The 24,773-nt window shown below is 44.2% G+C and overlaps 1 protein-coding gene across 27 annotated transcripts in view; it reads left to right on the top strand.

The window, feature by feature from the left end:
• EP400 (E1A binding protein p400) overlaps positions 1 to 24,773 on the top strand; it is a 103,960-nt gene that overhangs the window by 14,230 nt on the left and 64,957 nt on the right. For 22 of the 27 annotated variants that reach the window (XM_087880297.1, XM_087880296.1, XM_087880291.1 and 19 more), the window contains 14 exons: positions 1,591 to 1,678; positions 2,451 to 2,558; positions 4,926 to 5,332; positions 7,889 to 8,188; positions 8,825 to 9,010; positions 11,000 to 11,140; positions 12,772 to 12,850; positions 15,123 to 15,175; positions 16,260 to 16,317; positions 18,721 to 18,810; positions 19,677 to 19,778; positions 20,983 to 21,176; positions 23,036 to 23,213; positions 24,095 to 24,231. In XM_087880297.1, coding sequence (XP_087736423.1) covers positions 1,591 to 1,678; positions 2,451 to 2,558; positions 4,926 to 5,332; positions 7,889 to 8,188; positions 8,825 to 9,010; positions 11,000 to 11,140; positions 12,772 to 12,850; positions 15,123 to 15,175; positions 16,260 to 16,317; positions 18,721 to 18,810; positions 19,677 to 19,778; positions 20,983 to 21,176; positions 23,036 to 23,213; positions 24,095 to 24,231 — 2,121 coding nt within the window. The remainder of the gene's footprint in view (positions 1 to 1,590; positions 1,679 to 2,450; positions 2,559 to 4,925; positions 5,333 to 7,888; positions 8,189 to 8,824; positions 9,011 to 10,999; positions 11,141 to 12,771; positions 12,851 to 15,122; positions 15,176 to 16,259; positions 16,318 to 18,720; positions 18,811 to 19,676; positions 19,779 to 20,982; positions 21,177 to 23,035; positions 23,214 to 24,094; positions 24,232 to 24,773) is intronic. The other 5 variants (XM_087880301.1, XM_087880298.1, XM_087880300.1 and 2 more) reach the window with 1 other exon arrangement.

Below are 24,773 nucleotides of genomic sequence, written 5' to 3'. Positions count from 1 at the left end.
GGGGAAAAAGGTGCGTCTTATACTCCGAAAAATACAATATTTATATATATATATACACACACACACACACATACACACACACACACCGTGTTTCCTCGAAAATAAGACCCTGTCTTATATTTTTTTGAACCCTGAAATAAGCGCTTGACCTTATTGCCATGTGCTCAAAAGCCCGATTGGGCTTATTATCAGGGGATGCCTTATTTTGTGGGAAACAGGGTAATACACACACACACACACACACACTATATGTATATATATGTGTGTGTGTGTGTATGAACTTGACGGGTTTAGATAATGAATCAAAAGAAGTACTTCTCTTCAAACTAGATTATTGATTTTATTTTAGTTATCAAATTTATACACCCAGGGCGCCTCAGGGCAGTGCATGACAGTAGATTTAAAAAAACCAATACAGATATAAAAGACTATATTAGTAAACATTCTGTTTACTATAAATATGTCTTTAAAGAATAATTAGTCAAAGTAACTTGTAGAGTAAGAGATTCCCTGGTGATAACTAGATGGCTAAACAGATGCTCCATGCTTAATGGCAAAACACTTCTTCCTTGGGTACCATACTTAGCATCTTGCAAAGTATTAAGTAGAATCTTTTTACTGCTTGTTAGGGGGGGAAAAATGAGGATGAGCATTTAATCTCATTTCATGGACATATCCCGCTCCTCTAGTACTGTATATAATCCCACACCCCTTATAAAAATGCCGATGTTCATTGCCAAATCAGTGACAAGATATGGGCTTCCTAGCTGTAGATATAGGAGACCGAATGCCAGTGGCTTAGAAGAGAAACATGAATAAGATAGGAACCTGCATCGGGAATTGGAGGGAACCCCTACGTGCGTTAAATTATTTTCAGTAACACTGTAATGGCAAATTGCTTAAATGTTTCTTACCTAGACAGAAGTGGAGAACTGACAGGTAACGTCCCTCGCACGATTATAGGTGAGAGAAACGGGAGACAAAACAACGTATCGAATTTTCGGAGAAAACCCACCCGTGGATCCCTGCAAGCATTGAGCTCTTGATAGATCTGTTTGTAATGCAAAATACAGGATCAGTTGATTAGATCTGTAATGGTAGGAAGGTGAGAGAGATTTGAGTGGCGAGAGAGGAAGCTCTTTGCATATTGTATTATTAGGAAAGAGAGACCCAACCAACTGGCACATAGCTCTGCGTTTGGCAGCTTTTATACTTTTATTTTATATTTGAAAAGGATCGTTACCAAATGGATACAAAGGCAAACCTTTTGGAAATAAAAAAATAAGCTCAAATTCTTTCACCGTAGACCAGCGGTCCCCAACCTGTGGAGCACCAGGAACCGGGTCCATAGAGAGAGGTTTTTCCGCGGACCGGAGGAGGTCTGGTTTAGTGTGCTGCCTGCTTCCCACGGATGGGGCCCGGTTTCTGGCATCCCGCGGCCTGGTCCACCGACCTGGGGTTGGGGACCCCTGCTCTTTAAACTCTTTAAAAACAAGGGTGACCTGCCCTTCAAAAAAAACGGTCTAAAAAAAAAAACACCTGCCTTCCATTCACAGACTGTTGACTTCTCCTGTTTTGTTTTACTGATAGCAGGCGCATGCAGGGACTCCAGTAACGGGAACTGTCAATGCCATAGAAATCGAAGCGTTTAAGAGACAGCAAGCCCTTACATCAGCAGGTATGGCCTCCTCCTCCTCCTCCTCCTCCTCCTCCTCCTCCTCCTCCTCCTCCTCCTCCTCCTCCTCCTCCTCCTCCTCTTCCTCCTCTTCTTCCTTCCCCCCCCTCCAGAATGTTTACGATCCCTTTAGGCTCTCAACCCAAAAACGGTTTCCGATTTGCCCTTCTTTGAAACCGCTCTCCCTCCACTTCATCACGACGCCAAACCGTTTTGGCCAGTCTCTTGGGATGGAAAAGCCCCATGATGTCAGGTTCTCCGCCAACAGCCGTATTTGAGAAACCAACATTCTTCAACCGCGCCGCCCTTTCGTAGCATTTATTTTAAAAAAGACAAGAAAAAAAAAGAAAGAAAGAAACCCAGCAGCATCAAAATATTTCTAAACTCTCTTTTTAGGGCCAAAACTCTCTCCTGGTAGGCTTGTAGATATCAGTAGCAGTAGCACTTATATACCGCTTCACAGTGCCTTTGCAGCCCTCTCTAAGCGGTTTTACAGAGTCAGCCTATGGCCCCCAACAATCTGGGGTCTCCTCATTTTACCCACCTCGGAAGGACGGAAGGCTGAGTCAACCTTGAGCCTGCTGAGATTCGAACTGCCAAATTGCAGTCAGCAGAAGTAGCCTGCAGTACTGCCCTCTAACCACCGCGCCACCGTGGCTCATAATATCAACGTTTAAAGCTCCCTGGGAGCACCGTTGCAAACCGTATAACCTGACAAACCCCTCCTCCTCCTCCCCCCCTTGTGCATTTATAAATGGAATTTGAATATCACCAGATTCGTCTAAGAGACCCCGAATTGAAGTGGGCCGTCATGGGATGGTTTTTCAGCATCCGGGCGTGGCTTCAGGAGTCCCTCTTCAACAGCTCATGCCAACTGCACAAGGTACTGTGTTGCCACATGCCAGCCGCAGATTAATTTAGCAAAGGGGCTGGGGCGAGGGAAGCAGAAGCCTGCTAGAATTAAAACATAATAATAATAATTTGTTATTGAGCTCTCTGGTTCTGTCCCCGACCCCTCCACCCCCTTGCAAATTAATGTTTGGCGTGAAGTGGCTTGTTCATGTCAAAAAGAGCTGGGAAATACAAGCTCGCGCGATGCATGCGGGCATGGAAGAAAAAAAAAAAAAATCCCACACCACTCATGCACGTTGTGACCAAAATAATTAGTTTTGGAACTCCCAGTAGTTATTATTTTTCCCCCCCTTTTTTTCTTTTTAATGAACCTTAGTGCCTCCATTTCTCCTTCGTGTTCGGTTTTCGTTTCGCAACTGTCGGTCGCCCCTTCCTTCTTAAGCCGTAGGGTGTTTCATGTAAGCCCTTCGCTTCGTCGCGAGGTTTGCTTTCCGCGGGTCGAATCACTACGCCAAACTCTTCCTAATCCGGCGACACCCTCAAGTTGTGTCGATGGTCTCCCTGGCTGGGATACCTCCAGTGGCTTTGAATTTGCCAGTTCGTGAAGAACGGGTTTATGTATATTTTATGGCTTGTTTCTTTGAGTTGGCCAAGTAAGTAAATAGACGAACGTTTCACATCTTCACTCTGCCCCTGGCATGCCACCCTTATAGGTTTTTGAGCCTTTGGCTCCCTTATCCCAAAGGTGTTTTTTTTTTCCCAAGAGGCACCTAGAATTTCTTGTTTTTCCTTTGAAGACGTTTCGCTTCTCATCCCAGAAGATTCTTCAGCTCTGACTGAACGGTGGGGAATGGAAGGATTTAAACTCCTTGCAGTCAGCTGGTCATTTGCATCCTTTTAGAGGGTGGTTATGGTCACCTGGAGATTTATCTGTGTCATCAGGAGGGATATGACATCATCACCAGTAGTCGCCTGGACTACTGCAACACTCTCTACATGGGGCTCCCCTTGAAGAGCACTCGGAGGCTCCAACTGGTCCAGAATGAGGCTGCATGGGTAATTACGGGAGCTGCATGGCGTTCCCACATAACACCTCTCCTTCGCAAGCTGCACTGGCTCCCGGTGGTCTTCCGGGTGCGCTTCAAGGTGTTGGTTACCACCTTTAAAGCGCTCCATGGCATAGGACCTAGTTATCTTCGAGACTGCCTGCTGCTACCGACAACCTCCCATCGACCCGTGCGCTCCCACAGAGAGGGCCTCCTCGGGGTGCCATCAGCCAAACAATGTAGGCTGGTGACCAGCAGGGGGAGGGCCTTCTCTGTGGGGGCACCTACCCTCTGGAATCAGCTGCCCCCGGAGATAAGGAGAATCCAAGACCTCCGTGCCTTCTGCCGTGCCCTTAAAACTTTCTTTTTTCAGCAAGCCAGGCTGGCTTAACATATTTTTAAATATTTTTAATTGGTTTGTCATTTTAAACTGGGACCAAATTAATATATATTCTTTTAATTGTTTTTAATGTTTGTATTGTATGTTTTTATCTGGCTGTACATCGCCCTGAGTCCCTCGGGAGAAGGTGCGGTATATAAATTCGAGATAAAATAAAAATAAATAAAATAAATCAACTATCTCCAATCTACAACACAGTCTTTTCAACAGTTCCAAGAAGGCTCCACACCCATTGGCACCACGCAGGTGACCCTGAGGATGCAGCTAGACCTCCAGTGGCCTCGAGGACTCTCATAAAAGTCGTTTTTTTTCCCCAGTGCCGTTGTAACTTTAAACGGTCACTAAACAAACGGTTGTAAGTCAACGACCACCTGTATGGTTGTGAGTCGAACAGTACCTGCATCTGCCCTTTCTGGGCAAGCTTGAAGGGGGATCATGTTAATCATTAAGGCTGCATTAATGAATCTTTAATGGTTTAACACAGGGGCCTCCTACCTTGGCAATTTCAAGGTTTGTGGACTTTAAATCCCAGAGTTCCTCAGCCAGTTTTGCTTGGAGGTTTATCTGTGCCCTGAGGGTCACCTGAATTGGGTGCCAATGGGTATGGAGCCTTCTTGGAATGGTTGAAAGGACTGTGTTGTAGATTGGAGATAGATGATGATGTCATATCCCTCCTGATAACACAGATAAATCTCCCGGTGATCTTAACGACCCGCTAAAAGGATGCAAAGGACCAGCTGTCTGCAAGGAGTATCAATACTTCCATTACCCACCATCCAGTCAGAGCTGAAGAAGCTTCTCGGATGAGAAGCGAAACCTCTTCAAAGAAAAAACAAGAAAGTCCAGTTGCCTCTTGAAGAAAAAAAGCACCTTTGGGACAACCGGGACCTGGAGGACTGAGAATCCCCACAGACTTTAGCTCCCTTAATTCTTGTGTTCTCTTGCTTTGCAGGTGGAATGCCTCCCACCCCTCAAACGGTGAAGCTGATGGGTCAGAAGCAGAGCCAGCAACAGTACGACCCTTCCAAAGGTCCCCCGGTGCAGAACGCAGCCAGTCTTCACACCCCACCACCTCAGCTGCCCGGGAGGCTGCAGCCCACCAACGTGCCCATCAGCTCTCTCCCGCCAACGCTGCAGCTGGCGCCCCAAGCGACTCAGATGAACGACACTCCGGTGCAACAAGCGGCGATTCACGTGAAGGCTCAGTCCCAAAACGTGACGGTCACCACCGCTGCGGCTGCTGTGTCCCACGGCCAGGTTCAAGCGCCATCTCAGCCGCAAGGGCAGCCGACAACGCACGGACCGGGGCAGATGACACCCTCCCAGGTTGTGGCCTCTCAAACGCCAACCCCACAGCAGGTATGTATGTATGTATGTATGTATGTATGTATGTATGTATGTATGTATGTATGTATGTATTTATCTATCTATTTATCTATTTATCTATTTATCTATTTATCTATCTATCTATCTATCTATCTATCTATCTATCTATCTATCTATCTATCTATCTATCTATCTACTTATCTATCTATCTATCTATCTATTTATTTATTTATCTATCTATCTATCTATCTATCTATCTATCTATCTATCTATCTATCTATCTATCCATCTATTTATGTAATTTATATGCCGCCCTTCTCCCGAAGGACTCAGGGCGGCTTACAAAAACGAACAAAAAATTACATAAACATTAAAATCAATTTAAAATTAATTAAAATTATTTAAAATCACCCCTACGGATTCAGCCCATTTGGTGAAAAAGCCATGTCTTCAATTCGCGGCGGAAGGAGAGGAGGTCAGGGGCAGTCCTGAGGCTGGTGGGCAGCCCATTCCAGAGGGTCAGCGCTCCTACAGAGAACACTCTCCCCCTGGGGGCCGCCAGCCGACGTTGTCTGGCTGACGGCACCCTGAGGAGGCCCGCTCTGTGTGAGCGCACCGGACGATGGGAGGATGGCAGGAGATGAGCCTGCAGGTACTCCGGGCCTAAGCCAGGTAGGCAGATGCAGTTACTTGGCATTTTAGCCAGGGCTGAAAGTCTCATCTTTTTTTCTTTTTTTCAAAGTTTTTTATTTTATTTTTTTATTTTTATAAAAATGACAATTCAATGCATGAACAGTGTGGCACCTGGGCGCCATGTATCCCAATACAAATAAAATTGATCAGGTTAAACATTATTATTACGTTCAATCAACTTATGTGTTTCTAATAACAATACACATCCATATTAGATTACAATCTACCATTATTCAAGTATCCCACCTATTTCTCATTGTTACTTTCATTTTATCACATAAAAATGCATGCATTAATATTCCCTTTATTTCTACCACGTACCCTAGCTATTAATCATGTCACCCTATATTAAAAGGCTTTTTCTTTCTTTCCTGTCTTGCTTCTAATCATGTCACCCACCTAAAAAAAAGAGGAAAGAAAAGAAAGAAAGCAGAGAGGGAGAAAAAGAAAAAGACAACTCAAAACAGCAATAAAAAAAATGGAATCATCCATTCATCATCTCTTGCCCGTTTTATACTTTAATTGCTATACTTTAAAGGAAGGAGAGGAAGAAAGTCTGTTCTAAAGAGTAAAGGCAGGGGTGTCAAATTCAATTTAATTGAGGGCCGCATCAGGGTTGTGTTTGACGTTGGGGGGTGGGGCAGGCTTGAAGTCACTCCTGGCGGGGGCACCTGTGGTGGCCTGGACGGGACTGGGAGGGATCCATTGTCTACAGCGGAGGAAGGTGAGACCAGGGAGAAGGCCAAACCCTTGTCCTCCAGAGGAGCCTCACCGTCCCGCTCAGGCCACGTGGAAGACCCCCTGGATGGCGGCGCAAGCTGTCCAGAGCCCTAGGCAGCAGAGGGCAAACGCCCAGTCTGGCCCTCAAGCTCCCAGGACACTGTGACCCCACAGCCCAGCCCAGCCCCGCATCCCCGAGCTCTTTGGTCTTCAACATTACTTTAGTCTTCAATTCTTTTTTTTCTTTAAAGATAGAAATATGAATGACTGTCAGCATTCTGATGCTGCCATAAAAAGGAGGAGACGAGGCTTGACTTTTCACCTACTTATTTTCTCTGTAGATAATATCCCCTAGGAGATGGGATGGGAGGGGGACATTCCTGTGGGCTGAGGTCAGAAGCTGGGGAGACTGACTTGGAAGATGGCCAATGAGAAGATGAGAATTGGGGAACGGAAAGGGAAGGGTTTGGGGGTCAGAGGGTTAGTATCGGCGACGACGAAGTCGGGGCCAGATCTGTCGTACTCAATAAATGGAATATTTCAGCAAAGATTAATTGTTTGGGAGTGCAATTTATTTGAGATGACATCGAAACCTGACAATGACCTTGCAAAGTAAAATCTAAAGGGTCTTAGGAAAACAGCATTCAGGGCAAAACGTAGCTAGCATTCTTGATTCTTGGTTCGATTATCCTTTTTTAAGAGGTCTTGTAAGTACGAGTTTTGGAATATGTCACTCCAAACTCACATTTACAAGGCCTCTTAAAAAAAGGATAAAGGCGTACAGCTGTGCCAGGTGTACAGGTGTACAATGCCTCTTTAAAAAAGGATACAGGTGTACGATTGTGTGATCAGGCACCTGCTTCCGCTTATAACTAGAGACTTCACTGTGTACAAAAACTAACTTGGACTTAAACTATCCACTGTTCAGATCCAAGAACGTTAACACTTCCTTTCAGCAAGGGTGAATTTGTGTATGTATGTTCTGTTTGACCCCTATTCTAAAACAGAAAATGGTTTATCCCTTGAAGCTATTTGTTTTTCTAATCTTGTATCCTAAAGGGTGAATTTGCGTATTTATGTTCTGTTTGACCACGACTCTAAAACGGAATATGGTTTATCCCTTGAAGCTATTCATTTGTGTAATCTTGTATCCTAATTTATGTGTCTTCTTTGTAGATCACAACTCTGTCTCGTCCCTCCTCCGACTCTAACCAAAACTCCCAGCGTATTTCAACAAGTGTGGCTCCTCCTACCTCAAGCAACCCGCCAACTTCCGCTTCCAACCCTGCCCCACAAACTACGCACTCGACCCAAGCCAACCGGTCCTCGCCAGGAACAACTAAGTCAACATCTCCCGTGGCCTCCAAGCCCGCAGGGTTGGCCGTGGCAGCAACCCCCAAAACTCAGAACACAACACAAAATACCGCAGCAGCCCAGGATAGCACGCACGAGAAGTTGGCTGAACAAGTGAAGTTGGTGAGAGTTTTTCTGTCTCTTCTGATGCCAGAGCAACATGTTTTCCTCAACCGATAAGAGCCACATTTTTTGGAGTACAAGACACACTCCCCCCCCCCCAAAAAGGATGAAAATTTGAGTGCGTCTTATACACCAAATATATACAAAAACGCGAGGCACGGAGGCGGCGATGGTCTGTGGCAATCCCTGCAGCCTGGAACAGATGATTGGGAATATTCCGGGAGGCCGATCCATCCGCCAATCAGCTGCTGGTTTATATTGATATTGTTTCCTGATTGCTTATTTGTTTCCTATGACTATCATTAAGTGTTGTACCTTATGATTCTTGATGAACGTAACTTTTCTTTTATGTACACCGAGAGCGTATGCACCAAAGACCAATTCCTTGTGTGTCCAATCACACTTAGCCAATAAAGAATTCTATTCTATTCTATTCTATTCTATTCTATTCTATTCTATTCTATTCTATTCTATTCTATTCTATTCTATTCTATTCTATTCCTATTCCTATTCCTATTCCTATTCCTATTCCTATTCCTATTCCTATTCTACTCTACTCTTCAACTAAAGCTCCCTGCCTCTTTTGATGTTGCCAGAAGACCCTGCTTATAGTTCTCCCTTGTTTGCTTCCACCAGGAAAACCAAGTTCACCAGCGCATCGCAGAGCTGAGAAAGGAAGGCTTGTGGTCTCTGAGACGACTGCCCAAACTTCAGGAGGCCTCCAGGCCCAAATCTCAGTGGGATTATCTCCTGGAGGAGATGCAGTGGATGGCAACAGATTTTGCCCAGGAAAGACGATGGAAGATGGCCACTGCTAAGAAGGTCTGGACTATGGTTGTTTGTAATTCTTTAGCATACCCCAGAATGAAGAAACATGAAACAAACCACGTGTCAAGATTAGGGTTTTTAATTTAATTTATAATTAGGAGGCCCTAATTAAATCATGAGTCTCGAGCCAAGCTTCAAAAGATATCCAGTTATTTATTAGGAGCTTCATGTTGGCACGTTCCCAAGTGAAGCTCTGACTCTACGTAATTTACGCTCCAATATGTCCCTGCTCCCCCCAGGGTGTGTCATCAATCACATTCACCAACAGTGTAATTTCGTGGGTTGTAGAGGTCACTCCCCTCCCGCTGTGGGTAACCCTGGGATACAACCTTGAGAGAGATAAGTCTGGAATGTGCATCTGTCTTTGGCTGCTGTGCCATTTTGCAGGTTTCCCATTCCCCCCCCCCCCCCCCCGGCCTATGGCAACTCGAGAGCAGGCCAGGGATGCTTTGCACACGTTTGGACTTTAATAACTATAGTTTTCCGCAGGGTGGATTTGATTTAAATCAAGTCAATTTAAATCATGATTTAAACCACTAGTAGAAAGGCTTGATTTAAATCAACTCGATTTAAATCATAATTTTTAAAGAGCAACTGTCATATCTATCCCACAGCGGCTTCTCTTCTGACCTGCTGTTGACTCACCGACAGTCCCAAAATTGCAGAATATACAGCCTCATGTGCTACGTAACTAAGCTCCATGTCATGCTGGATAAACTAAATTATTAATGTATCTTAAATCTATCTTTAGATATATATTTTTTTTAGTCCAAAAGCATTTTATTAAAACGAATTTGATAAAAATAATTTTAAAAATTTGATTTAAATTTAAAAAATCTGATTTAAATTTTTAAAAATCCATTTTTAATTAAAAAAAAAAACCCATCGATTTTTATCCACCCTGGTTTTCTGGTTCAAACATAATGGGGGCGCTAGTTAACAAGCCATGAACTGTTGAATAATGGCATGTCAAAGTGGAAGAGATTCATTAGAGATGAATTAATTGGGTTGGTGCACAAGATTACCTAACCCAAGAGATATCTATTCCTATGTAAGTCAGGACACAGATAGCATAACTTTTCAGTGCTTTATGAGCTGTTTCTGCTGATGTTATCCAGGATGCTAACTTTTGCAGCTCCTGAGCAAACCCACATACAAAGCATTCATTCAGTTTATTCCCAGTCTTTTTGTTCAGGTGAGTTGTCAAGAGAACTAACGCAAAGCAAGTATTGATATTCAGTTTAATATTTTAAAACAACATTCAGGTAATAATTTAAAAGCTTCCCAAGAAGATACAGTCTAGCATAGAGCGGCAACTTTACACATTCAGAAAAATCAATAAAATCAGTAAAACAATATTGGAATAGAATAAGAATAAACTTAGAAGAGCTAACCAAACAGTGAATAGAGATGAAACCAGAATACTTCCTAACAAAACATTTTTTGTTTTAAAAAAACTGTTCAATAAAAATAATTTTTAAAAAAACTGGCTGGGAATCCTGGGAGTTGAAGACCACACATCTTAAACTTGCCATTCTCGGGGGGGACCACCCCCCCCAGTTTAGATGTATTGCTAGTACAATTCCCAGAATTCCTTAGCTAGGAAGAATCACGGGAGCAGAGGTATTCTGCGAATTAAAAGTTAAGGCAAATGGTGTGTGTGCTGCTTTGAAGGAAGTTGCTGTAGTCAGTTCTGGATTAGATAAACCTTTGTTATAGGGGAGCTTTTGAAAAGTTAATGATTAATGCAAAAAAATAATAATAATAGCTGGCTTTTTCATGTGGACAAAGTTTTATATATATATATATGTATGTATGTATGGCGTCACAGAATGCAACACGAATGCATGAAACATTCACAAAAGACAGCATATAAAATGCCAAACGTCAAAACATTTTATAGCTGTAAAAGCCAGAGAGCTGTAATAAATCGGTGGAAGACCCCACTGTCTAGCAATCCTACTTTTTACATTTTTACGTTAGATGGTCAGGACAGTGGCTCGCTACCACGAAGAGAAACAGCTCAACGCAGAGAGGGCGAAGAAGGAAGAGAAGATCAAGCTAAGGCGCATCGCTGCTACAATTGCCAGAGAAATAGAATATTTCTGGTCTAATATTGAACAGGTAAATCCTTCTCTTTCTTTGCCAGTCACTTCTGAAACCCTCAAGCTGCGGGGGGTGGGGTGGGGGAGGATTGTTCCCTGGGACTGGGGTGAAATGCTACCGGTTCGCACCGGTTTGGGCGAACCTTTAGTGATAAAAGCTGCAGTTCATTTCCGACAATCAGCTGTGCCGCGCGATTTACATTCGCTAGAAAGTAGGAAATCCTGCTTTCTAGTGAATCTAAATCGTGCGGCACAGCTGTTTTCGCCCCTCGCTGTTCTACTTACCTACTTGAGCCTCCTTTTTCCGTGCAAAGTACGCATTTGGCATGCACTGTGTATGTGCGTGCAGCATGCTTTTGGCGTGCACTTTGCATGCATGCACGCAGCGCGTGTTTGGCGCACACTGCGCATGTATGGGCAGTGAACCGGTGGCAATCCGCAGAGGATTTCACCACTGTCCTGGGATGGTATTCTGGTGACTCTGGATGAACCCTGCCACCTAGAAATTCACATTTCGGATCCATGTCAGTCCAGAGAAACTGCACATAACTTTGACATTAAAATCCCCAGCTTTCTCTGAGCTGTGTGCGGATCCAAAGGTTTGTTGAGAATTTTAACCAAAGGGCATTTTGCACAAAGCTGCTGCAGTTCCTTTGTCTGGCAGGAGGGAAGATCACTTAATCCCTACTCAAGGGCGTTTTATCTTCCCTTGTTAGTCATTATCATTGTACCTTAAGCAGATAGAGATAACTGGGCTAACTTTGACTGAGAAAGGTGAAGACAGAATATGGGTTAGGTGGCTTTGTGATGATCGCTTCCTCTCATTAGAAGATTCTTTCTAAGGTGAAATAACACCTTAGAAAGACCCCCTCACCTGGACAGATAGGAAGGAGAGAGAAGAAGGGAGGTAAGGGGAGAGAGAGAGAAGAAAGGGAAAATCTCACCAGGCTCAAGGTTGACTCAGCCTTCCATCCTTCCGAGGTAGGTAAAATGAGGACCTGGATTGTGGGGGCAATAAGCTGACTTTGTATAAAAAAGAACAAAGGGGGGGGGAAGCCCTACTAAGCAGGTATATACAAAAGTATGAAGGCTATTGCTTAACGCATTGTAAGCTGCCCTGAGTCTCCAGAAAAGGGCGGCATATAAATCGAACCAATAAATAAATGAATGAATGAATGAATGAATGAATGAATGAATGGAGAGGAAGAAAGGGAGGGGAAATAAGAGTAGGAGAGAGGGTTAGAAAGAGAGGAAGAGGGGACCCGTGGGGGAAAGGAAGGGGAAGGAGAGAAGGGGAAGGAGAGGAGGAAAGGAGAAAGTTGAAAAGAATAGAAGAAGGGAGGAAAGGGTAAGAGGGGAGAAGGAGAAGAAGGGAGATACGGAATGGTAGAAGAGCAACTCCGAAGGTATTTTAAAGTTTTAAGATGAAGAATGAACCAATATGGAAATCAAAAGTTAATATGTGTGACAATAATGGTTAAGAGATTGTACGTTTATGTATGTTTTATGAGAAATAAAAAGAAAAAACTTTATATATAGGGCCCCTCGATTCAGTTTCCCTGCCAGGTTTTTTCCCGGGGACATGTAAAGCGAATGCAATCATCGCCATAATTATCAAGCAAGGTTTTAAATTTATTTCTGTCTTTCCAGGTGGTGGAAATAAAGCTGCAGATTGAATTTCAAGAGAAAAGGAGAAAAGCGTTGAATTTGAAAAGGCGTGCCAAGAAAGGTAGTTTCCCTGTCGTTTGCTACAACATGAGGTTGTAATATTGCAGACTAGGAAGCTGCGGGGTGGGTGTGTCCTCGGTGCTCTCTGAGCTGGGGTTTTTTCTTGCAGACGTTTCATTACCCAACTAGGTGATGTCATCAGCGCCGTGTCATTTTGCATATTGCAAAGCAGAAGCAAGTTCTTGCTCAGTGTTAAACAGTTGGCTTTTAAAAGAACTCGTCTTAAAATGGTCAGATCCTGCTGGGCTGCAATGGTCCTGGTGTCCCCTTCATCCTAGCTCAGGGGTCTGCAACCTTAAACACTTAAAGAACCATTTGGACCCGTTTCCCACAGAAAAGAAAACACCGGGAGCCACAAAACCCTTCCCGTGCTTGTCTATTTCTGGAGCGGCCACAAAACTAGCATATGTAGTTGAATTAAATGTTCTGTTTTCTTCTGAAACTTTTCTTTTCTTGGATTTATCCATGGTTGACCTACCGGGGGTAGCTCAATAAATCATGTGCCGGCGATTGTCGCACATTGGCGGTTGTGACGCATATTTTGAGTGACAGGGAGCCACAGCAGAGGGGTGAAAGAGCCACATGCGGCTCCAGAGCCGCAGGTTGCTGACCCCTGTCCTAGCTTCTTATTATTTTAACTTTGGAGTGAAATTTCATGTTTTTCCCCTTGTTTATTAGGCATGATTTTAAGAGGGAAACTAGATTTTTTGGTTCTCATTTAAAAAAAAAAAAAAAAAAAAAACAATTCTGCCTGAAACCTGTTCACAGTTTCCATACTCACCGTATGTGGTCCCTGTGCTATTTTGAACTGCAGGTAATCTTCGATTTACAACCCCAGTTAGGATCAGGAAGAAAGGTTAGCAGGTAGCAGACTAAACCACATCAGAGTAGGTAGTCCTCGACTTATGACCACAATTGAGCCCAAAATGTCCATTCTTATGTGAATTTTTGCCCCGTTTTACGACCTTTCTTGCCGGCAGCTGTTCAGACAGTCACAGCAGTTGTTAAGTTAGTCACATGGTCGTTAACTGAATCTGGCTTCCCTCGTTGGCTTTGCTCGTCAGACAGTCGCAAAAGGGGATGGCGTGAACACTGCATACTGTCATAAATGCGAGTCAGTGACCAAGCATCTGAATGTTGATCACGTGACGAGGAGGAGTCGTAAGTGTGAAAAACGGTCCCCAGTCACTGTTTTCAGTGCCGTCGTGGCTTCGAACGGTCACTGAATGAACTGTCATAAGCCGAGGACTACCTGGGCTGTCCTTTTATCCATCCGTGCAAAAGGACCTCTCCAAAACCTTGACCTAAGCCCGTTTGCCCTGTGGGAATATGTAAGATTGAGACTGTGGAAATAATGCAGAGAAGAGCAACTAAGATGATCGAAGACCTGGAGGCTAAACCATACGAAGAACGGCTGCAGGTTTTGGATCTGGCTAGTCTAAAAAAAGGGGACGTGGTGGCTCAGTGGCTAAGACGCTGAGCTTGTCGATCGAGAGGTCGGCAGTTCAGCGGTTCGAATCCCTAGCGCCGCGAAACGGGGTGAGCTCCCGTGACTTGTCCCAGCTTCTGCCAACCTAGCAGTTCGAAAGCACCTAAAAAATGCAAGTAGAAAAATAGGAACCACCTTTGGTGGGAAGGTAAGAGCGTTCCATGCGCCTTTGGCATTGAGTCATGTCGGCCACATGACCACAGAGACGTCTTCGGACAGCACTGGCTCTTCGGCTTTGAAACGGAGAGAAGCACCACACTCTAGAGTCGGGAACGACTAGCACATATGTGCGAGGGGAACCTTTACCTTTAGTCTAAAAAAAGGAAGAATTGGGGTGACATAGTAGCAGTATTCCAGTATTTGAGGGGCCGCCACAAAGAAGACGGGGGTCAAATTATTCTCCAAAGCACCAGAAGGCAGGACAAGAAACAATGGTTGGAAACTAACTAAGGGGAGAAGCAACCTGGAATTGAGGAGAAACTTCCTAACAGTGAGGACAATTAACCAGTGGAACAGCTGGCCTCCAGAAATCGTGGGTGCTCCATCACTGGAGGTTTTGAAGAAGAGACTAGACAGTCACTTGTCTGAAATCATATAGGGTCTCCTGCTTAAGCAGGGGGTTGGACTAGAAGACCTCCAAGGTCCCTTCCAGCTCTATTCTATTCTAAACATTATCTTTTCATTGGGTTTATTTTCTTGCTCCCAGCCAAATTGACATGCTAGGCTAACATCTTAAGTTGGTTGACTTAAAAAAAGGCGCCTAAAAAGAGTAACCATTTTGCAGGTAAAGACTCGAGACACTTAGAAGACATCCTTCTGGAAAAAGGGAACAAGTCGGTAAGGGATTTTTTCCCCCCTCCTGTCTCTCTGTTGATAACTCCGGACCTATTGCACATTTGACGATGATTGAAATTACAATTTTTCAAGAAGTATATTTAGAGAGTGGTAGATCTGCTGCCAGTAAACAGCTTTCTCTTATATAAGGAATATAGTGGGAAGATGGGAAGCCGTAATGAGAAAGGGATGTACAGTAGTGGGCAAAATTGTGGAAGCCTTTTGGGAAAAGTGTATTTTTGAGGTTTGATGGCTAATAACACCACTTATTTTTTTGGAGTTTCAAGATAATCCTATTCCACTGCTGGAATGGCCTGGGAATAGCCCAGACCTTCACCCAATGGAAAATCTATGGAGCCGACTAAAGAAACTTGTTAGTCAGAAGCGACCTAGCAATAAAACCCAGTTCATAGAAGCCATCATTCCATCTTGGTTTCACATTATAGCAGCTGCAGAACTCAAAGACTTGGTTCACTCCATGGGAAAATGTTGTAAGGCCGTCATTCATGTTAAAGGTTACCCAACGAAGTATTAACTGACAGGGTGATCGTTTTTGTATATCTCGTTTTTTCTACATGTTTCACTTTTCGTCTTTATGCTGTAACTGCTATTCTAAGAGCAAATCCTTCATAAAAGTTATTGCCTTACATTCTTGATTAAATTATCTTTCCATTGATATATAATGTTATGGTACTACTCCAAAAAAAAAAGGTGGTGTTATTAGCTAGTTTTAGAAAATACACTTTTTCCAAAAGGTTTCCACAATTTTGGCCACTACTGTATAATACAAAGCCATTGTTGGTCAGTTTCCTTTGATAACCGTTGAAAAAGCAAGCTGGTTAATATGAAGCTACCTATATCTCAGCCTCTTTCAATAATGTCCGCTGCGATGGGCAGCTGTTTTTCCATGGGGGGGGGGAAGCCCTGATGGAGATCTTCCCCATCCTCTTCACAATTTTGGAGAGTGTTGGTTCTGTCCTCTTCCTCCTTTGAGGTAGTTAACAATAAATCATGCATAAGAGAGCTAGGGGGAAGGACCCTTCTAAAACAGATGCACAACATTTATAGATATATCTTCATTTTGTAGGGTTCGTGGTCCTGTAGAAGAAAGAGAAAAGCAAGCACTTCTCTAACAGACGATGAAGGTCGGTCATGGGTGGGTCTTCTGATCCACCCTTTTCATCTCATCTACCCTGTTTCCCCCAAAACAAGACATCCCCTGATAATGAGCCCAATCGGGCTTTTGAGCGCATGGCAATAAGGCCAAGCGCTTATTTCAGGGTTCAAAAAAATATAAGACAGGATCTTATTTTCAGAGAAGCATGGTACTAGTGTTGCTCCACCAGCGTGGTAGAAGATGTGAAACCTGAAACGAAATATCTAGAGAGGTTCTCGGCCATCCAGGTCATGGTTGTCCCAAAGGTGCTTTTTCAAGAGCTAATACTGGACTTTCTTTGTTTTTCTTTGAAGACGTTTTGCTTCTCATCCAAGAAGCTTCTTCAGCTCTGATTGGCCACTCTTAGGAAGGCAGCAAAGCCCACATTTTGGACAGAGAAAACCACTGCTTTGAAAGAGGCCATCTATGTCAAAACTGAACAGCCCTCTCTCAATGGAAGGGGAGGGATATGACATCACTATCTCCAGTCTATAACACAGACCTTTCAGCAGTTCCAAGAAGGCTCCACACTCATTTGCACCACTCAGGGGACCCTGAGGACACAGATAAACCTCCAAGTGGCCTCAGTGACCCTCTAAAAGGATGAAATGACCAGCTGTCTACAAGGAGTATAAATCCTTCTATTCCTCCACCATCCAGTCAGAGCTGAAGAAGCTTCTTGGGTGAGAAGCGAAACATCTTCAAAGAAAAAAATGAAGTCCACTTGCCTCTTGAAAAAAATAAAAAAGTATTATTGTACATGATAACTGCAGCGAGATTATTGATAGGTAAATATTGGAAAAATGAAGCTTTACCCACTATTGAAGAATGGATTTTGAAGATGGCCAGTTTTGCTGAGATGGCGAAGATTTCAGCATATTTAAAAGATCGCTCACAAGAGACTTATGAATGGGAATGGAAAAAATGGATAAATTATGTGCAGAACAAATATCAAGTTAGAAAGTACCAAATAGTTTTTCATTGAAAGTATTATATAAAAATAGAAATGTATGAAAACTGTGAAGATAAAAAAAATTTTTTTAAGGGGGTTTGAGGGGTTCAAGTTTTATAAAAAGGGGATTTTGATGGGATTATATTTTGTGGAAGTCAGGGGGGAGGGTTAGGGGGGGTTTGGGGGGGTTAGGGTGGGGTGTGGGGGCTGGGATGGGGGGGGAAGAATGGGGTGAAAATGTAACTGTAAAACTTTTGCAATAAAAAAAAAAATAAAAAAATAAAAAAGCACCTTTGGGACTGAAACAAAACAGTAACAGCTCTAGTTTGGAATTCTGTTTTAGTTCCAGAGGGAAACTACTGTTCTGCTTTCACCCGCTGAAGAATCAAAGCAGAATTCTGTGACAAAGAATTCGTCTCAATTTTTTTTTTTTAAAAAAAAATTGATTTATATGCCGCCCTTCTCCGGAGACTCAGGGCGGTTTACAATGCGTTAAGCAATAGCCTTCATATTTTTGTATATTTATACAAAGTCAGCTTATTGCCCCCACAAACTGGGTCCTCAATTTACCTACCTTAGAAAGGATGGAAGGCTGAAGGAACCTGTTGCTAAAATTCACCTCTGGGAACAGCTGATTGGGGGTATTCTGGGAGCCCAATCCACCTGCCAATCAGCTTTTTTCTTATTTTCCTCCCCAAAAACTAAGGTGCGTCTTATACTCCGAAAAATGCGGTATATACCACTTCACATTGCTTAACAGACTTCTCTAAGCGGTGTACAGAGTCAATATCTTTTCCCCCAACAATCTGGGTCTCCTCATTTTACCCACCTCAGAAGGATGGAAGGCTTAATCAACCTTGAGCCGGTCAGGATTGAACTCCTGGCAGCCAGCAAAATTAGCCTGCAATACTGCATTCTAGCCACTTTGGATGGGTGGGTGGATGGATGGGGAAAAGGAAGAACAATAGCAATAGCACTTAGACTTATATACTACTTTCCAGCCCTCTCTAGCCAGTTTACAGAGTCAGCCTCTGGCCCCCAACAATCTGGGTCCTCATTTTACTGACCATGGAAGGACGGAAGGCTGAGTCAACCTTGTGCCTGGTGAGATTCGAACTGCCAAATTGCAGGCAGCCGGCAGTCAGCAGAAGTAGCCTGCAATACTGCATTCCACTGCACCAAATGATATGATCAGAAATTCCTGAAATTTAAATCTGTATCCATCAGCCAGACTTTAAGGGAGAACTCTGCAACGCCCACCCACCCACCCAAAAATGGCATCTTAAAGTGAGCGGTCTATTAAATTGTTCGGCTTAGAAAATACAGGTAAAGGTGGCTCTCCATTTGCACAGAAGTCCCGCTGGCAGGTAGAATATTCTGGCATACAGCTATTCCTTCCTCTCTTTGGCTTGACCCGTGGGCCTGACGTTTTCTTTTCAGCGGAAGACGAAGAGGAGACAATAGAAGAGCAGGAAAAGAAGGAAGGGAATGTCAACCATCAGATGGAGCTGTCCACGCTGGCGAAGGAAGGTGAGTGCGACGACGGCTGAACCGTTTTTCCGCAGGTGCCATGTTTCTCGAACTTTTCTTGCCTGCAGACACCCTTCAAGTACCTTTTGTGGCCACGAACCCCCAAGATTTAACTCCAGATTTGAATCATAACATTTCTTCAAGCCTTCACGGACGGCCTGTGACGATACTGCCCCACACACACCACATGATCGCTACTTGCAACCTTCCTTGCCAGCTTCCCACAATCAAAGCAAATGAAAATCAACCGATGGAACAGAAGTTGCCTTCAGGAGTTATGGGAGCTTCATTACTGGAAGCTTTCAAGAAGAGACTGGGTTGCTATCTGTCAGAAATGGTGTAGGTAGGGTCTCCTGCTTGGGTGGGGGGGTTGGACTAGATGACCTACAAGGTACCTTCCAGTTCTGTTAATATGAATCTATCTAAGATGATCAAAGGTCTGGAGACTAAAACATATAATGAACGGTTGCAGGAACTGGGCATGGGTAGTCTAGTGAAGAGAAGGACCAGGGGAGACATGATAGCAGTCTTCCAATATTTGAGGGGCTGCCACAGAGAGGAGGGGGTCAAGCTATTTTCCAAGGCACCCGAAGGCCAGACAAGGAACAATGGATGGAGACAGAACAAGGAGAGATTCAGCCTGGAAATAAAGAGAAATTTTCTGACAGTGAGAACCATCAACCCATGGAACAGAAGTTGCCTTCAAGTTGCCGGAAGCTCTGAAGAAGAAACTGGACTGCCATTTGTCGGAAAGGGTGTAGGGTTTCCTGCTTGGGTGGGGGTGGGGGTGTTGGACTAAATGACCTACACGGTCCCTTCCAACTCGGTTAATCTGTTAATTCTGATCTCCCCGGTCTCATTTGTAGCTGAGCTTCCTTTGGATGATCTGATGAAGATGTACGAAGGAGCCTTTGCTGAGAACTTCCACTGGCCCCAGCCGAAGCCCGAAGAGGAGACGAGCGACGAAGGTACATCCTGTCAGAGTTTCCTTTCCAAATGCTTTCTTAGAAGGGACCAGCTTGGATGGAGAGAGGTGGACCGGTTCAGCTTTCCATCACTCAGCTCCATTAATGTAATCTTTGGCGTGGATATGGAATTTTGAAGTATTCCGGGGGCATTTTGAGATATTCAGGAGGGATTATCTTGCCCCCACCCCATGGTCAGAGTGCTCCCATCATTTGGCTTTTTGAAAGGCCTTTGAAGGCATGGCTAGGCCAAGTAACCTGAGGCTCTAGTGATGGTGTGGCACATTGGAGGCAGGGGTGGGCTTCAAAAATTTTAGCAAGGGGTTCTCTGCCTGGTTGCTGGGTGGGCGTGGCCTAGTCGGCCTCCTGCACCACGGCGGAGGGGGAGGTATTTTTCCCCTCCCCAGCCTCTGGAGGCTTTCCTTGAACCTCTGAGAGGGTGAAAACAGCCTCCCCAGGCTCTGGAGGCCGGAAAGGGGCCCGTTTACGGCCTTCCCAGACTTCCGGTAGGCCTATTTTTTGCCCTCCCCGAGCCTCTGCATGTGCGTCCTGCACTTACCTGCATCCAAAACGGGCTGGGAGGGGTGGGGCGGAGTATGCGGGGCCAGCCAGAAGTGAGATTTGCGGGTTCTCCGAACTGCACAGAGTCTTAGCTAGAGGTTCTCCCAAACCTTTGCGGACCCCCAGCAGCCCACCCCTGGTTGGAGGTGACTGATGGGATAGAGAACACCCCACTTCCTCTCTCTCTCTACGCACTCTGCTCCCTCCCTCTCCATCCTGCTTAGATTTATTTAAATTTACTTTTTAAAATATTTATTGTTTTAATGTTTTGTTCAATGTCTGGCTTTCAGTGAGATGAGTGGCATACCAGTTGGATGGATGGATGGATAAATAAATGAATGAATCAATGAAGATATCTAGCATAGCACTCATTAAAACAATAAAAACAGGGATTTTTTTAAAAAGCATTTAATCTTTATTTAGAAATGGAAGATCACCTATGAATGAATGAATGAAAATATCTAACATAGCACTCATTAAAATAATAAAAACAGGGACTTTTTAAAAAGCATTTAATCTTTATTTAGAAATGGAATATCACCTATGAATGAATGAATGAATGAAAATATCTAGCACAGCACTCATCAAAACAATAAAAACTGAGGTGTTTTTTTTTTTAAAAAAAAAACATTTATTCTTTATTTAGACATGGAAGATCACCCGGTCGAAAGGGAATTCCTTCAAAAGGAGGTCATCTCGATCGAATCTCTCCTCAGCATCGAGCAGTACAAGGGGGCCGAGAGAATGATGGCCAGCAAGAACCGCGGGCGAGATATAGCCGAAGTGGCGGCCACAGCGGAAGCTCTGTTGCCGAAAGGCAGCGCCCGGATCACCACTGCGGTAAATCCATCTGTTGGTTTGGTTGGGTTGGTCTTGATTTCACTGGTGGTAGGCAGGCAGTCCTCGACTTACAACTTTTTTTATATATAAAAAATAAATTTTATTAATTTTCTATTAATTACATTCCTTCGTGCTTAATAAACATCATGTTGTCTGGGTATTTAATTTGCTTAACAATACTCAAGGTATGTACTCAAGAGGAACGGGTAGGTACTCCGCTGACACTACGGATCACCCATATGGAGGTAGTCCATGACTTATGGCCACTCATTTAGTGATCGTTCAAAGAGTGATGCAGTGGCCTAGAAGTGGAGCTCTCGACTCACAATTGGGAGGCTGTGAGTTTGATCCTAGGTAGAGGCAGATATTTCTCTCTCTGGGCACAATGAGAATATTATCTGCTGAACAAAGCTCCACATTGGCGACAGGAAGGGCATCCGGCCAGTAAACTCTCAGCTCCATTCAGTTGCCAATTCTTACTCTCCACCCCTTTTTTTCCAACCATTGGTAAAATAAATTCCAAGTTTGATAATATTCTGTGTCTTCTTTCTGTTTGATTTTCAATGCAGAGTCTAATATCTTCTTCATTATCTCTTCATCTTGAGGTGTTTCTTCATTTTTCCAATATTGTACCAAGATAATCCTTGCTGCTGTTAAAACGTGTAATACTAAATGCATACTTCTCTTATCAAATTTTTCTGATATCATCCCTAATAAAAAGAACAGTTCAGGTTTAAAGTCTACATGTTTCCCTATCATCTTTTCTAGCCATCGGTTGTTGTGACCTAGGCTTCCTGAGTCATTACAACACAAGAGTAGTCCCAAAAACCTCTTTTATTGCAACAGCTGTGAATTACGTTCATTCACAGCTGAGTCCCAATTAGTTATCAGGATAATCACCCACTTTTATCTCCCTTGACACGCTGCCAAAGACCTAATTGGCAAAGCCACACGGAGTCTAGAACCAAACAGAGCTTCAGGCTTTAAACTGAACCAAATGAACAAACGTTGCTTCCTGCAAAGGTCCACGTGCCTTTGCTTCTCTTTTAAGCCTTATGGGAGGGGCCAATCATCCCCAGGCCTTACTCCTGAGTCGTCCCTTTTGTTTTAGCTGTTTTTGCCTTCTGGCAGCTCTGCGCATGCGCGGACTAGGAACAGGCTCCTCTTCCTCGCTGAGGTCTGACTCTGGAGGCTCCAGAAGTAGCACGTACCTCCCAGATGGCCCTTTCTCTGCCTACGACGCAGAGCCCTCGTCCGAGCTTTCCCCAGACTCCAGGATTGGCCCATGGTCCTCCCCTGCCTCCTCACTGTCCAACTCTGCTGTGAGCTCCGCAGGCTGCTGGCAGACCACAACATCGGTGTATTTTTGCCCAAAATTTTTTTTTTGTTTTGTTTTAGCACAAGTTCACCACATAGGATGAAATGTGCCCGTCTTTGGGTTACATTTCCAACATTTGCTAGACATGTTTTTAAACATTCTAGCTAACCTCGCAGGTGGTAAATGGCCCTCTATAAAACATTTTGTATGCATTTTCTTTATAAGAAGTTGCGACCTTTTGCTTAGTGGTCAAAGTTACGAGAGCGCTGGGGAAAAACAACAACATACGACTGTTTTTCACCCTTTATGACCGTGGCAGCATCCCCATGGTCACATGAGCATCTGGATTTTGATTCCTTATAACCATGGGGATGCCGCAGAGGCAACGGTCCTAAGTGTGAAAAAAGTCCCTTTTTTCAGTGCCGTTGTAACTTTAGAACAGTCCCTAAATGACTTTGTTGTAAGAGGACTAGTGTCATGAAGGGAGCAGCACAATGTCACGGAGGAGAAGAAATGTGTTTGCCCGATTTTTTTTTTGCAGGTCAAATACAACACCCCTCCCCTCTTGTACGGCTCCCTCCGAGAGTACCAGAAGATCGGCCTCGATTGGCTGGCCAAGCTCTACAAGAAGAAGCTGAACGGCATCTTGGCTGACGAAGCCGGCCTCGGGAAGACGGTGCAGATCATCGCCTTCTTCTCGCACCTGGCCTGCAACGAAGGTACGCGCTCTTGTGTCATGTAATAATAATAATAATAATAATAACTTTTTATTGTCATGGTATGTGTATACACAGTATACCCATACAACTAAATTCACTGAACACTCAAAGACCAGGTCCAACACACATAACAATCCCCAAACACACTCCCACCCACCACAAATTCCCCACCCCTAAACCACCCAAACATCCACACAACAGACCAAGTAATGCTGTCCAACAGCTCACCGATGGTGGCCCTTTTAGTTCATTGTTGAGTGTAATTATAGCTCTGGGATAAAAACTATTCAGAAGATGTGTGGTCCGAGTTTTAATTGTTCTGTATCTTCTGCCAGAAGGCAACAGTCCAAAAAGATTGTAAGCAGGATGGGAAGAGTCTCTAAGAATGTTATGCAACTTTCTCAAACAGCGAGATGCGAAGATGTCGTCCAGGGCTGGTAGATGGAGTCCGATGATATTCTGGGCAGTTTTAATGATTCTCTGTAGAGCTAAACGGGCCAGCTAGTCGTGTAAACGGGCCAGGTAATGGAATAGGAATAGGAGTAGACTAGAACAGAGCAGAGCAGAGCAGAACAACAGAACAGAACAGAACTGGAATAGAACAGAACAGAACAGAACAGGAATAGATCAGAATAGAACAGAACAGGAGGGGAAGGAGAAAGGGAGGAGGAGCAGAGAATAGTTGCTCTTCGCTGAACTTTTTCCAAAGTTTCAACATCTTTTTTTGTAGTACGGTAACCAAAAATTAGTTGCAATTATTCCAGGTGTGGTCTTACTAGCGTTTTATAAAGTGGTATTAGTCCTTCACGTGATCTTGATCCTATGCCTCTGTTTATACAATGGATGGATTCTTAGACTCTCTTCTTGGTCTTCCTTTTTAGGGGATTGGGGTCCTCACCTTGTCGTCGTCCGAAGTTGTAACATTCTGAAGTGGGAGCTGGAGCTCAAACGTTGGTGCCCCGGCCTAAAAATCCTGCTCTACATCGGTACCCAGCGAGAACTAAGAATGAAAAGACAGGTTGGTGGTTTTATTAGTTCAAATCAGGGGTGAAATCCAGCAGGTTCTGACAGGTTCTGGAGAACCGGTAGCGGAAATTTTGAGCAGTTCAAAGAACCGGTAGCGGAAATTTTGATTAGTTCGGAGAACCGGCAAATACCACCTCTGAATGGGGGGAATGGGGATTTTGCAGTATCCTTCCCCTGGAGTGGGGTGGGAATGGAGATTTTGTAATATCCTTCCCCCAGAAGTAGGGTGGGAATGGAGATTTTGCAGTATCCTTCCCCTGGAGTGGGGTGGGAATGGGGATTTTGCAGAATCTTTCCCCTGGAGTGGGGAGGGAATGAAGATTTTGCAGTATCCTTCCCCTGCCACGCCCACCAAGCCACACCACCCCCACCAAGCCACGCCCACAGAACCGGTAGTAAAAAAATTGGATTTCACCATTGGTTCAAATCCATTGGGGGCGGGGTTACTACAAATTTTGCCTCCCCTTCTCCAACCGAGGGCTTTCATCCATTTGTCCCAAAGGTGCTTTTTCTAAAGGCAACCTGGACTTTAGC

This window comes from Pantherophis guttatus, chromosome 17 (assembly GCF_059756535.1).
Source record: "Pantherophis guttatus breed Tessera chromosome 17, ASM5975653v1, whole genome shotgun sequence".
Lineage (NCBI taxonomy): Eukaryota > Metazoa > Chordata > Lepidosauria > Squamata > Colubridae > Pantherophis > Pantherophis guttatus.
The sequence above is the reverse complement of the archived record's forward strand: the minus strand, read 5'-3'. Positions and strand labels throughout refer to the sequence as shown.